This window comes from Plecotus auritus (assembly GCF_963455305.1).
Source record: "Plecotus auritus genome assembly, chromosome: 9".
Taxonomy (NCBI): Eukaryota; Metazoa; Chordata; class Mammalia; order Chiroptera; family Vespertilionidae; genus Plecotus; species Plecotus auritus.
The window spans coordinates 76,888,393-76,904,119 of record NC_137783.1 but is presented as its reverse complement, the minus strand read 5'-3'; the positions used below and the strand labels follow the sequence as shown (position 1 = coordinate 76,904,119).

The 15,727-nt window shown below is 37.7% G+C and overlaps 1 protein-coding gene across 2 annotated transcripts in view; it reads right to left on the bottom strand.

The window, feature by feature from the left end:
• Positions 1 to 15,727, bottom strand: part of DYNC2H1 (dynein cytoplasmic 2 heavy chain 1) — a 378,097-nt gene that overhangs the window by 203,127 nt on the left and 159,243 nt on the right. For both annotated transcript variants that reach the window (XM_080641013.1, XM_080641014.1), the window contains exons 56-63: positions 13,814 to 13,927; positions 13,075 to 13,235; positions 11,843 to 11,966; positions 10,934 to 11,055; positions 8,046 to 8,132; positions 2,666 to 2,792; positions 937 to 1,078; positions 248 to 357 (exon numbers count right to left, since the gene is read on the bottom strand). In XM_080641013.1, coding sequence (XP_080497139.1) covers positions 248 to 357; positions 937 to 1,078; positions 2,666 to 2,792; positions 8,046 to 8,132; positions 10,934 to 11,055; positions 11,843 to 11,966; positions 13,075 to 13,235; positions 13,814 to 13,927 — 987 coding nt within the window. The remainder of the gene's footprint in view (positions 1 to 247; positions 358 to 936; positions 1,079 to 2,665; positions 2,793 to 8,045; positions 8,133 to 10,933; positions 11,056 to 11,842; positions 11,967 to 13,074; positions 13,236 to 13,813; positions 13,928 to 15,727) is intronic.

Below are 15,727 nucleotides of genomic sequence, written 5' to 3'. Positions count from 1 at the left end.
TGTACGCTAGATGAAGGAACCATACAACCAAATGAATCAGGTATTTCTAAAGTGTTTCTATTACTAATTGGGAGTTCAATGTAGAATATTTAGCCACCAAAATAGTGCCACTTTATAAACTTTTAAGGTAAAAAATAAATTATACTGAAAATTATAGAATCACCAAGCAAAATACTCCACTTTTATGTAACTAGGAAAGCATTCAAAAGAAATACATGTGATAAGAAAATTAAAGTTGATTAATTACCTGTAAGATAACAATAGCATTTTCTATGGAAAGATCATCTGATGGTAGGCCTTCACTTTTCCAAATTAACTGCTCACTTTCAGTACAAAGAAATCTCCGAAGATCAAATTCTGAAAAGTTAAAGATATCAATAATACTTCACTATAACAAGCTTGTATTTGACAAGTGGGAAGGGATACAAATATTTAAAATACACTCAGAAAAATCTCATAATTATCTTTAATATTAAATCTATTCTTCCCCATTTAACACCAGACACTAAGGGGGAAAAAAGTACAAAGAAATGGAATTAAGTTAATTTGTATTTTATCTATTAAATGAATGTTTCACAACTACAATAACTTGTGAAAAGCACAAAAATTCATAAGGAATTTTGCAGTTCTTGCATCTCACCTTAAGATATGAAATTACTGTAAAAATTAAACTAATAAAATGTTTAACTGTACTCATGCATATACCAAAAATAATTCAGTGGTCTCAGTGTCATAGAGTGATTTTAGGAACAGAAGAATCATCATAACAAAACAATTCTCAGGACATTTGTAGAATTCAGCAAATCTAAAGTAGCTATAGTATGTGTTTAACTTACAGATAGTTTCTTCTCATTTAAAAAAAGTAAAATGACAGAAACCAAAAGATGCATATTTAGTATACTGAAATTTCAAATGCATGAAAACCTAAATACAAACTTTCAAGACAAGCTGACTTGGTCCATTCTTCCAAAAAGGTTTTTCTCAAACCCTCAGGAGCAGCGGAAAGATATGTCATAAATGCAGCAGCTAGTTGAGCTCTTTTAGGAAGAGTAGCTAATTCCTCTGTTATCTCTGCAACCTAGAAAAAAAAGAGAGTGATGTATAGATATGTTTTAACTTGGAAAAAAAAGACAACTTCATAAGTTAGAGTTTTAACTATAGAGGGAAAAATCATTTATGGGTTAAAAGTAACCCCTGTCTTGAATAAATTGACAAAATGTAAAAATATCAACAAAGCTTTTGATTGTGCTGATCTTAAACAAATGTGTGAAATCCCAATATATTTGTAGAGATTAACATATTTTATCATTGAATTTCCCTAATAATTTTAACAAAAGAAAAACTTTTATTCCAAGTATAGTTAAATATGTACTGTGTGAATTAGCATCATTTTGTAAAATACAATTAAGATACAGAGAGTATGACAAAGGCACAAAGCAAAGATAAATCTTTGAGACTCATTAGTTGAAAGCATGGCTGGCTAAAGCATAAGTTTGAGCAGAAAAAGTAGCAAAACAGAAGTAATGAAAAAAGAGAGGTAGAGTGATTGGAGGGAACAACATTGTGGAAGGTTTCCCATGCCATGCGAAGGAGCTTCTATTTAACCTGTGGTTATTATGAGCCATTGAAAGTGTTTCAACTAGGCTGTGAGTGATGGTATGGATTGGGTTTTAGAAAGATAATTAAACTGACAAATGAAGAATGAACCAATTAAAGGGTCAGATAGGAGCAATACAAGTTGGGAGAATTCAGGATAAAAGAAGAAAAGAATTAGCATTAAGGAAAGAAGACAAATATATGAGATATTTGCAAATGGATTATGACAAGTAAATAAGGAAGAGGAACAGTCTAAGATAACTACATGTTTTTAGTTTTAATGCCTAGAAGAAAGATGTGTATGAGAGATAGGAAATCATAGAGATTTGGATAGAAAAAGAAAATAAATTTAAACATATGAGTTCCTGAGACAGTTAAATGCAAATATCTAAAGGGTAGTTGAAAATATGAATTTAAAACTAAGCAGTCTAGAAATATAGCTCTGGTCAGCATCATTATATAGGCCAGTGGTCGGCAAACTCATTAGTCAACAGAGTGGCAAACTGAGGCTCACGAGCCGCATGTGGCTTGCAAGACCACTGATATAGGTGATACTCTTCTGGATGAAATAACCCAGAATACTTGCAAAGAAGCTAAGGGAGAGAATATTGAGGCCAAACATTACTGAATGAGCAGATGAAGAGAATGTGGTGAAGGAGGGAATCTACAAAACAAACAAAAACAAGAGACAACCTTTAACAGAGTACTTCAAGAAAAATTAAATAGCTAATAGTGTAAAATCCTAAGATCATTGTCCTGGTGAAGGTAAATTCCAAAAAAAGAGTACTCCATTTTTCATCAACTCTTTTTCATCCCTGCCTTTCCCTTCAATAATATAGATAAAAAAGAGAAATAGGTTGCTTTGTCTAAAATCCATTCATATAAAGTTACCTTGCTTAAAGATTAATTCACATAACAGCCATTAATATCTAGATCATTTTTTCTTAAGCAGGCCAAAAGCTAATGGGTATGGTATTTCTCTCCTTTTTATTTTTTTAACAAATATATTACATTACAGATTTCCTGTATTTTCAAGAAAGCCCTTATTTTTGACCTTTCTCAAACGAACCTGTGCAGTCCATCTCTTGTGTTCTCTATCAAGCTGATTAATTAAGACTTCCGCAGCTTTAATTGTTTCTTGTGCTTTGCTTACTTCAGCTTCAAGTTTGGCAGCCTCTGAAGTCCTGCTCTGAAATCTATGAAAACATTAAAGGCAAAGAAATGTAAGAGAGATTTGATTAAATTTATCCTTAGATAGTAAAGTGAAATTTATGTAAGAATTTAATTAATGATAATGCTAATTGTATTTGTGTTCAAAATATCATTCATCAAACACACACATATCTCAATATCCCAACATATATACTAGTATACTAGTGTGTATGTGGGTATATATACTAGAGGCCCGATGCATGAAATTCGTGCATAGGGGGTGAGGGGAGTGTCCCTCGGCTCAGCCTGCATCCTATCCAATCTGGGACCCCTCAAAGGATGTCCTACTGCCGGTTTACAGGGATGATGCCTAAACCGGCAGTCAGAGATCCCTGTCGCAATCTGGGACTGCTGGCTCCTAACCGCTCACCTGCCTGCCTGCCTGCCTGACTGCCCCTAACCACTCTGACTGCCGGCCTGCTCGCCCCCAACTGCCCCCTGCCATCAGCCTGCTTGCCCCCAAATGCCCCCCTGCCAGTTTGATCACCCCCAACTGCCCATGCCAGTGTGCTTGCCCCCAACTGCCTCCCCTGCCAGCCTGCTCGCCCCCAACTGCCCATCCTGCTGGGCTGCTCGCCCCCACCTTCCCTCCCCACTGGCCTGCTTACCCCCAAATGCCCCCCTGCTGGCCTGCGCACTCCAAACTGCCCCTCCCCCCACTGTCCTGATCACCCCCAACTGACCCCCACTGATGGCCTGCTCAACCCAACTGGCCCCCCTGCTGGTCTGCTCACCCCCAACTGCCCCCCCCAATGGCCTAATCACCCCCAATGGCCCCTCCCACCGGCCTGATCACCCATAACTACCATCCCATCCTGGCCTGATCACCCACAACTGCCCTCCCTTCTTGGCCTCTAACTGTGTCTACTTTGGCCCCGCAGCCATGGCTTTGTCCAGAAGAACGTCCAGAATGTCTCCTGGAAGGTCTCCCAGTCTAATTAGTATATTACCCTTTTATTAGTATAGATAGAGGCCTGGTGCACGGGTGGGGCTCGGCTGGTTTGCCCCGAAGGGTGTCCTGGATCAGGGTGGGGGTTCCCTTGGGGCGTGGGGCGGCCTGAGTGAGGGGCCTGTGGTGGTTTGCAGGCCAGCCATGCCCCCATGGGGTGAGGGTCCCTGCTGGGGGGGGGCGTGGTCAGCCTGGGTGAGGGGCAGAGGGCTGTTTTCAAGCTGGCCATAGCACCTTCAGGGTGGAAGGTCCCGCTGGGATGCCTGGCCAACCTGGGTGAGGGGCTAAGGGCCATTTTCAGGCTGGCTACACCCCCTTCAGGGTAGGGGTCCCCGCTAGGGTGCCTGGCCAACCTGGGTGAGGGGCTGATGACTGTTTGCAGGCTGGCCAAGCCCCCCAGCGGGGATCCTCACCCCATGGAAGTGTGGCCAGCCTGGGTGAGGGGCTGAAGGCTGGTTTCAGGCTGGCCACACCCCCTCCAGGGTGAGGGTCCCCACTGGGGTGCCTGGCCAGCCTGGGTGAGGGGCTGATGGCTGTTTACAGGCTGGCCAAGTCCCCCAGCAGGGACCCTCACTCCATGGGGGTGTGGCCAGCCTGGGTAAGGGGCTTTTTATCTTTTCTTTTTTTTCAGCACCTCCTTGAGTGGAGGCCAGGGCCAACTGGAAGCAGGTATCTGGGATTTATTTATCTTCTATAATTGAAACTTTGTAGCCTTGAACAGAGGCAAGGGCCGGCCAGGGTGGGCGGGAAGCTTGGCTTCCTTCATTGCTGGGGCAACCCAAGCCTCTTGCTCAGTCCAGCTCCATGGCTGCCGCCATCTTTGTTGGGTTAATTTGCATACTCACTCCTGATTGGCTGGCGGTGTAGCAGAGTGATGGTTAATTTGCATGTTTCTCTTTTATTAGTGTAGATATATATGTGTATGCATATATACACACACACACACACACACACACACACACACACACACTGAGTGGCTCAGTGTGTGTGTGTGTGTGTGTGTGTATTAGAGGCCCAGAGCACGAATTTGTGCATGGGTGGGGTCCGGCCAGCGTGGCCAGGGGGAGGGGACATGGGCGGTTGGCCAGCCTGGCTGCTGGTCAAACTCCTGGTCAAGGTAATCTGGCCACTCAGTGTATATAAAGTGTAGAATTCATACAGGGCATTAATTCACTGTACAACTTCTCCATATGACATTCAAGACCCAGTTATAAGACTGATCCAATCTATCTCTTCAGTGTTATTTTATTCTATTCTAGTCCAACAAAACTATATGTAAATATCTGTGTATTCTCAAAAAATGCTCTATCCTTCATCTGCTGTGCCCTTCTTCAGGATGTTACGGTTGCCTAGAACACCTTCAATCCCTTCCTTATCCCTACCTCATTCCTCACTCTAATTTCCTTAAATATCTAGCTATCAAACACATAAATAAAATTTTTAAATTCACCTCAAATAGCCAGTCCATTATATATTCTCTTCCTACATGCCCATTCACCCAAATTTATAACTCTTAAAATTTTTTCCTTAAAAATACCTACACAAATTTATAGTTTTATTAAATAAAATAGTAATATTCCACATAAATACTTAGTCCTTCAACAAATACATAATTGCTGATGAAGTGCCAGGATATGGAAACTTATATCCAAATAGATTATTACACAGGTCTCACCAATAATTAGCAGAGGATCTCAAAATTCATAAATGGGTGTGTCTGTCTGATATTAAGTTCCATGAACTTTACAGTACACTGTATTGCCTCTTTAAGTACTTTTTCCTCCTTCCCTTAAACAAGACTCTAGAACTCATATGTCCAATATGATAGCCACTAGCAACAGATAGCTACTTAAATTTATATGAATGAAAATTAAATAAAATTTGAAGTTCAATTCCCCAGTCATATTATCCACATTCAAAGTTGTCAATAGCCACATATCTTTAATGGCTACCATAGTGGATAGCCAAGATTCCAGGTCAAGGCACACACCTGGGTTGCAGGTTTGATCCCTGTTGAGAGCACGTGGAAGACGATTATGTGGAAGACAATGTTTCTTTCTTTCTTTCTCTCTCTCTCTCTCTCTTCTCTTTTTTCTCTATCTTCCTCTCTCTATGCATGTCCTCAAGTAAGGATTAAAAACAAAACAAACAAACAAAAATATTGCTACCTTATGCTAACTACTCAATAAATACTGGACAATTACCTAAATGTTAAATACTGATTCTGAGCATATGATACTAAAAAAAAAAAAAACACACTATTTTTCTTACACTTCTTTAATTATACCTGGAAGAAAATGATGTGATTTCTTTCCTGTATTTCTAACATATAAAATATTCAGGATTTATGGCTTTGAGGTTTTCTTTTTTGGTCTGTTTTTTTTCTATAAGTAAAAATGTAAATATAGAGATAATTATTTCCAGACTACATAGAGAAAAACATTCATAGTTTTAGTCTGATGAATTTCTTTCTTGGTACAATAATTTCTATTTCTTCCTTAAGAAAAAAAGTAAACGTAACACACCACTTGAAAACAATGTGATCACATAAAAAGTGTTAGGTTCATAAAACCAAAAGCAAACAATAACATATATTATATTTAATCATATACTGTAGTCCCCCTCCGCCCCCTCCCCCCAGCCCTGAGGATTTCTTTCTATAGATTCAGTTACCTGTGGCCAACCACCTTCCAGAAATATTAAATAGAAAATTCCAGAAATAAATAATTCATAGGTTTTCAATTGTGGGCCATTCTGAGTAGTGTGATGATGTCCCTCAGCCTGGCCTGCGCCCTCTCGCAGTCTGGGACCCCTTGGGGGATGTCCGATTGATGGCTTAGGCCCGCTCCCCGAGGGATTGGGCCTACACTGGCAGTCAGACATCCCTCTGGCAGCCCTGGAGCCCTCAGGGGATATCCACCTGCCAGCTTAGGCCCACTGGCCAGCCATGAGCGGACTTCTGGCTGAGCAGTGCTCCCCCTGTGGAAGATCACTGACCACCAGGGGGCAGCTCCTGTGTTGAGCGTCTGCCCGCTGGTGGTCAGTGCATGTCATAGCAACTAGTCATTCCCGGTTGTTCCACCATTAGGGTCAATTTGCATATTACTCTTTTATTATATAGGACTAGAGTCCCGGTGCACGAAATTCGTGCACTCGGGGGGTAGGTTGCTTAGCCTGGCCTGCACCCTCTTGCAGCCTGGGAGCCCTCAGGGGATGTCTGACTGACGCAGAGGTGGGAGGGGCTCCCACCACCGCCCCTGAGCTCACCAGCCATGAGCCTGGCTTCTGGCTGAGCGGCACTCCCGCTGTGGGAGTGCACTGACCACCAGGAGGCAGCTCCTGTGTTGAGCATCTGCCCCTGATGGTCAGTGCACATCACAGCAACCAGTCATTCTGCCGTTCAGTCAATTGGCATATTAGCCTTTTATTATATAGGATATTGTTATAAGTGTTCTATTTTGTTATTTGTTATTGTTAATACTTATTGTACCTAATCATAAATTAAACTTTATTATAGGTATGTATGTATAAGAAAAAACATAGTATAAGTAGGCTTCATTGCTATCCACAGAGTCAGGCATCAAAGGGGCATATTGGAACATATCTCGCACTGATATGTTCCATTTTCCAATCTTCACAATTATTTTAAGTAAAATGTTCCCACATTTATAATAATAGCCATACTAATATTTTCTATTCTACACTAAATAGTTATCACAGGAGCCCAGAGGAACATGAAAAGTTTTAAGATTAATAGTATTCATAAATGGTCCTTAAATTTGAGTATAATAATGCACGGAGAATATTTTTTCAACATCAAAAAGTACAAAGTTAAAAGAACAGACTTTTTAAATGTCATTATACACTCTCATGGAAGATTATAGAATAGCATCATCTGAAATAAAGGAGTCTAAAATTTTAAAGTCAAAACAATAAGGAAACGGGAATACCAAATGTAAACACTCTCAGTATTATCTCATTACATTTGATTTATCTTGCTCAATTTTCCAATGCTTGGGAGTAAATATATATAATAAATAAACATATATAAGTAAATATACATATAGTGATAAATATATCAATGGAGACTTAAAATATTTCTTGTTATTATAAAAACTTTTTTTAAAAAAAGGAATACCTTCTATATTATTTTATACCTTTCCCAATTTTAGAGTGATAAATAACAAAAAGAAATGAAAATAGTAATTCTAACTAAGATTTTCAAAAATAAAAAAATAGTTGAAGTATGTTTTCAAATATCTGAGATGCATTTTAAAACTTAACTTACTTCTCTTTAAGTTCTGATACTTTCTGACCAACAGAATTAAGAAGCTCCTCTAGTTTCCTTTTTCTGTCTTCAGTTTTCTTCAAATTTCTAAAATATAATTGAATTTTATAAAAGTTATTCTATTTTAGATACCAACAAAATGCAGCACTAGCACCTTAAAATGTAATTTTGAAGTAAATAAATGACAATGAAAACTATTAATAATCCAGTAGTCATAATACCTTTACTTAGAATTTGATATGAAAAGCAAAGCTAAAGTTAAAACTGTATCTTCTGACTTAGCCATACCACTTATAGGAGCCTATCTTTAAAAACACTTGTGTGTGTAGATCTCTGGATAAAAATGGTAAACGTAGTCAATTATCTACTATCTCTTCTAAAACTCTACAGAATGAAAACAAGGGAATAAAAAAGATAGACATGTACAAGAAGAAAGATAACGAAGGAGAAAAGTATTACAAAAGAGTAATTCAATAAAATTTTGAAAGGTGATAACATATCAAAAAAGCCACACAAGTGAAATGGCTTCATGAAGAGAAGCTGAAAGAATTCTAAAATGTAGACAACAGGTACCTCTGAAATGCTCAGGAAATGTAGACAACAGAGGATTATTATAAAGAGTTTGACCTTAGATTGCTTCCCCCACTGAGAGCGGACTATTACACAATCCTGGAAGTCAAGCTTATACCCCTCACCCACCCCCATCCATCCTACCCACACCCTAGGCAGAAACTGTGAGGATTCTTCTACAGAAATGACTGACCTCTTTCCCCAAAAATACCCACAAACATTGAGAGTTGCTATCAAATGGCCAGGCCACACTGTTGTATGCTGCTGGACATTTGTGCATTGCACAATCTCCTGGGTTTGTCAAAACACAGACTGCCGTCCTGGCTAGTGTGGCTTGGTTGTTTGGGCATCATCCAAGGTTGATGGTTCCATTCCAGTCAGGACACATGTCTAGGTTGTGGGCTCATCCCCAGAAAGGATGGCAGGAGGCAGTCGATCAACATTTCGCTCTCACATTGATGTTTCCCTCTTTTTCCCTCTCCCTTCCTCTCTGAAAATCAATAAAAATTCTTTAAAAAAACATGAACTGAAAGGCCTCACTCTGCACTCCACACATTGTATCTAATTCAGTGAGTCTGACTGAAGCTCAAAAATGTGTACTTTTAACAAGTTCCCAGGTGACACTGATGCTGCTGCTTCAGGAACCATACTTAGAGAACCACCACAATAGAATAAGGCCTTCAAAATTGTGAGATCAAACTTTTTCTAGCCCAGTGTTCTAAACCCAGCCCAATTATTGATCACATTTAATAGTATTGTTACAGAAAACTGGATAACCAAGCAACGCTTAGAGAGATGGAGTTACATTTATTATTATTATTATTATTATTATTATTATTATTATTATTATTACACGCGGGCCCAGAGGAAAATGTCTCTCAAATTCTGGGTCCCGACATGGAGGAACTTTCCCTGTTTATATGTTTTTACCTTCTTTGTCTCCCAAATATGGGGTGTTTCCGGCCCCCTTTGCAAGTTCTTAAAGAGCCCCTATGTGCTGGGGGGCCTTGAGACCTCAACCAAAGGCCTGGCCTGGTGCCAGCACTGATAACTTCGCCCGGGAAGGTTTAATGGCCTATCTGAAGTGGGAGTAGTCTTATTTTCCTTATTATTTAAGCAAGCAAGCATTTACAGAAGCCATATAGCAGGGTTAAAATTTCAAACAGCAGTTTTTATATAAGATGGATGCTTCAGTATAAGATAGGTAATGTTCGACATTGAAAGATCTCATCCTATTTACCTTTGATTAGGAAGCTAATGTGAAGGAGGTGCTCTAGAAAAATGGACTAAACTAAGAAAGAGAAAGGCAAGGGCATTAACAAAAGAATGCAATCAGAAAAGAGACAAAGGTAACTTCCCAGAAAAATGGTGAAGTGAAATCTCAAGATAATAGCTGTAAGCACCAGGCCTAGGGAAGAACTAATTCATATTGAAACACAAGAGGAAAAGGCTCTAGGATGGGTAATGCTAAGAAAAAAGTAAATAGAACACATAGATTCTGAATATGTTTTAGGGTCTGACAGGAAGACTGCGGATAAATATGTGATATGTAAACAGAAAAAATAATCAACTGAATAATCTGAGGTAATTATTAAGAACAATGAAGAGGTGTCCAAGAAAGGAAATATAAAACATGTCTCAGCTGTGGAAAATATATAGTCAATGTATAAATTTAACATAAAAATTTCACAAAATTACATTAAGAAAATTATATTTAGGGTGCTAAAAAAAAACCCCTCCTTCTCTAGAATAAGAGTAATGTCAAAAACTGAACAATCAAGAATATAACATACCTCTTAGTCTGCATAAGAACAAAGGAGATAAAATACAATGCTCCCCTAGTAACAACAGCAAATTGGTATTTTTAAACCCAAAAAATAAATGGTTAAATTTTCCCCCTGCCTGCCCAGAGAATGTTTTAGAAAATACACACTAAACATTACCTAGAACTTAGAAGGTGAAAACAAATATAAAAGTACACTATTTCCAAAACCTACTTTTTTGTACTTTAATTTATCCCTCTACAAAACTTTAGCTCTTTCTAAAAGAACTTCTACCAACTTATCCTTCCAACAACATAATAATGGTAGGGAAAGTTATTGGTTCTTCTTTCCATCTCCTTCTAATTGGTTTTTCTCTTCTTGGTCTGTATAACACTGAATTTGTAATTAGCTAACTCATTTTATATGATTTAATGTTTTCAGCTTCCTTTTTAGATATAGACAAGAAATCCTAAATAAATCCTAATAATATAACTAAATCATTAAATTGATGAAAATAAATAAAGGTTAGAACTGTTTGTATTTTCTGTCACTTACGACTCCAATCTTGCCTGCTCCGTTTCCAAAGGCTGGATTCGCTCCAGGACATGGGAGTACTGCACATTGGCTTTGACCCAGGCAGCCAACGGAGCCGCAGCAGTGCTGGCACGCTTGGCATTCTGAAAAAACCATCAGTTATCACCTTCTTAACTTATTTTCAAATAATAACAGAATTAATTCTAGCATATTTTACTTAAGCATTTATTTCACAAATGAAGGTTTTGGTGTATAGCTAAAATAAAAAACAAAGTGAGTTGCTATTTGATTAAGGTATGTCTCACTTGTTGCTTAAAAATCTTTCTGAATCTCATACAATCCTTAATATAATGATGTTTTATCAACATATTCTATTAGTCACATTTGTAATGACAATGTCTGTCTGCAACAATTTTAAGCATCAATTCTTTCTCTTCTTTACATGGAATACATATTTATTAAATAAAAGCAATTTCAAAACATGGTTTTTAGTGTCAAAGAAGATGTACAAAACATTTTTAATAAGGGATCTAAAACACATACCAGAATCATGGAATTTCAACTATTTACTAAAATTAGATACAAGTACCCTAACACAGACATCAATTATTATATGACTAGTACACAGGAAGAAAGAAAAACATACCAGGCAAGCTGGACTTGATACGGTAGACTGGGACCTTACCACTGACAGACAAGAGTAAGATTTAAAAACCACTTTTACTAATAAATATGTACCACCGCCCCAACCTGTATTCTAGTTAACCTAATTCTGGTGGTAAATGCTTTCTACCTATAATATGTAGAGCTTATTTTTTAAAACTGTTAGTTATTAGACAATCTAAGCAATTGATAATGTCATCACTTTTTAATTTGCAGGATATTATAAAGCATTGAAAGAGATTTTATGGCATAATTTTAAAAAATTACCTTTGGATCAAAAGATCCTTTATTTTTATAAAGAAGTTCTTCAACACTGTCTCTTATTTCTTTTGGAATATTTCGTGCATCAAAGGTTGCTATGTCTTCTCTCACACCTCTTTTTGCGAGGAAACTAAAATTAAAGCATATTACTTCAAATGGGGTTAAATAACATTTGCTAGTTCTTACAAAAATATCAATTTAACAAAATGACATATGCGATCATTTTAATCTATTAGCTAACAAAAATAGAGGACTGAAGTATGTAAGCTTTAAATGGACTATCCACATTTTTTATAAACAAGGAGGAACTACAAAAAGATGCACAACAAATTTCCTAATATTCTGTGAATAACCTGTAGCAATGAAATAAAGAAATTACAATCCTGTTATTCTACCCACATCCCTTTATGTGAACTACTTGGTACTCATATGTTATGCAAGAAATTTTCCTGCTTTCTAAGTTATTTAAAGTGTCCTCTGAACCTAAATCTCTCCCAACTCCAGATAGGAAAGGACTTTACTACCAATCTAAATCCTAAAATGTAATTGAATACCATAACAACACTGCTATAGTATAAAACCTGAAGCTGCACTGTTGCATATTTAGTTAAGACTCAATCTTTCCTAGTAGCTTGGCCAGCGTGGCTCAGTGATTGTGTTGACCTATGAACCAGGAGGTCAAGGTTCAATTCCCAGTCAGGGCACATGCTCAGGTTGTGGGCTCAACTGATTGGTGATTCCGTTCATTGATCTTTCTCTCTTTCTCTCCCTCTCTCTTTTTCTCTGAAATCAATAAAAATATTTTTTTAAAAACAAAAAAGACTCAGTCTTTCCTAGTGTGCATTTTTCTTGTGTTTTCTATGGAGCTCTCACTCTCTCTGACTATGCCAAGAGTGCAAAACTCTCTGAGGCTAGTGACTATATTTTCTTCATCAGTAAATGACAGTAAACATGATGTGAGTACCAAATAAATGATTATATTTATCAAGACATTCTTAAACGATTTTAAGGCTTTCCTTTTCTCCTCTTTTGACACTTTTAACAACCACTTATGGAGAAAGGAAAATGTAGATCTCGATATATTGTTACATAGAGCATCTTGAGATATCAGGGCAAAGTGTGCAACCAGATAATTAGATGAAGTTCAGTTTGAGAAACAAAATAACAAATACTTTAAAATATAAAGGAATGTGTAATGCATTGATGAAATAACATTTTTCACAAATTCAAAAACTTACCTTTTCATGCTCACCCAAGATGTATCAAAGATACCCATCAACCTTAAAACTCCTTCAAGAATGTCTCTGATTACATCAGGTGGCATACGCAGTGAGCGGATTTCTGAAAGAGATTCTGGCTTAATGTTTCCAACTGCTAGTTTCGCTTCATACACTAGAGGCTAAAAGACATAAAGGGCATTTTCAATTCCAAAACATATACGTAAAAAAAAATTGTTAGCTCATTACAAATCATTGCATATTTGTCATTTTAATAAAATGAATCTAGTTAAACATGCTTTCTCTTCAAATATCAAAATGCTTTAAAACATAAAGTACAAAATGTTCAAGTTAAGAAAGTAAGAGTCCTTGCCATAACAGCATCACTCTAATCTGGGAGATCTAATTTGTTTTGAGACTGTTTTGCCAGTTTCAAAGTTCTTTATATTCTAAGACTAGTTAGTTAATTTAGTCAAGTCTCAAGAAAAAGAACCTTAGTGTTTGTCTTAATTTACCTACAAAACATTTTTTTTCTCCACAGTCAAAACAACGTGATTATATTTTTATTACCCTCAGTTAATTTGCTTACTTCTCCTGGGAGAATTCCCCTTCCTGCTTCTCTTTTACAAATAATATTCTAGTTACAGCCACATTTGATACTATTAGAAAATAACTTCAGCAAATAATGTTTAAACTCCTATATACAACTGATAGTAAAAAATGTAAATGGTTCTTACAATGTTTCCTTTTTTAAACTTACCTGTACTTCTTTTAATTCATCATCAATTTTGTTTTTTCTTTCTTCAATTTTAACAACTTCGTCTGCTATTCTGTGCTTCAGTCTTTCAAGTTCTGTCTTTTGCTCACTAGCATCCTACAGAAATATTTCAATGGAATTCCCACAAATTTTAATGCACTCGATATTTAAAAGCATGATACCTAAAATATAAGTTTTTTCAAAATGACATTTTCTAGTAAATGATTTTCTAATTTGAAATCAGAATTTCTAAAGAACCAGGAAAACCAATGATACAATGTACTCTATTTACTATCAGGAAGTTCCTATGCTTTATATGTTTTCATTTTTTTTGGACAGCAAAGCACTAAATGCTTATTATATATAAACTAAACAAGTCAGAAATACATAAATTAGAAAATGATTACAATACACATTTAACACTTGCAATAAACAACCCAGAGAGCTTAAAACTGTTATGCTAATTTCATAAATGAGGAACTAAAAATGAAGTCTTCTATAATTCTAATAGTAGAGACTAATAATTCTTAAATACTATAGTATATTTAAAGTTTCTATACTTCATTTTATAGAAAAATTAATTGAAATCATGACAATAATTTGGTGGCAAATATATGAACAAAATTAGTAAAAATTCAAAGGACACTAAATTATCTACAAAGGCACTGGTGGGGTCCCTTGGCCTGGCCTGCAGGGATCAGGCTGAAACCAGCAGTCTGACATCCACTGAGGGGTCCCGGATTGAAAGAGGGCACAGGCCAGGCCGAGTGGGCCTCTTGTATGCATATAAGATCTGTAGTTTAATCTCTTCCCACATACCCTCCTCCACCCTTTACTCTGAGATTCATCAGTCTGTTCCATGTTTCCATGCCTGTGCATTGAGCGTCTGCCCCTGGTGGTCATCCGTGTCACAGCTGCCGCCAAATGGTCGGAATTTTTACTAATTTTGTTCATATATTTGCCATCAAATTATTGTCATAATTTCAATTAATTTTTCTATAAAATAAAGTATAGAAACTTTAAATATACTATAGTATTTAAGAATTATTAGTCTCTACTATTAGAATTATAGAAGACTTCATTTTTAGTACCTCATTTATGAAATTATCATTAATAGTACTAAGCTCTCTGGGTTGTTTATTGCAAGTGTTAAATATGTATTGTAATCATTTTCTAATTTATGTATTTCTGACTTGTTTAGTTTATATATAATAATGCACTGGGCCTGTTTTGGCCCAATCCCCGCAGGCCAGGCCTAGGGATGCCACTGGTACATGAATCCAAGCACCAGGCCTCTAGTCCTATCTAATAAAAGAGCAATATGCAAATTAACCATCACTCAGCTACACCCACGCCCACCAGCCAATCAGGAGCGAGTATGCAAATTAACCCAACCAAGATGGCTGCAGCCATGGATAGAGCAGGAGGGAGGCTTGGGTTTCCCCGGCAATGGAGTAAGCCAAGCTTTCCACATACACTGGCTGGCCCAGGCCTGCACTCCAGGCTACAAAGTTTCAATTATAGAAGATAAACAAATCCCAACAAAAATGGAGGCAGCCACGGAGCTGGAGAGAGCAGGAGGCTAGGGTTGCCCCCGGCGACAGTGGAAGCCAAGCTTCTGAAGCCCTGGCCTGCTTTGGCCTCCACTTAAGGCTACAAAGTTTCAATTATAGAAGATACATAAATCCCAACAGAAATGGTGCCACCACAGAGCAAGCAGAAGGCTTGGCTCCACTCCAGGCTACAAAGTTTCAATTGTAGAAGATAAATAAATCCCAGATACCAGGGCCTCCGCTTGGGTCGCCAGAGGGCGTGGCCGGCCTGCAAACCAACATAGGCCCCTCGCCCAGGCTGCCCCATGCCCCAAGAGAACCCCCACCCTGATCCAGGACACCCTTCAGGGCAAACCAGCTGGCC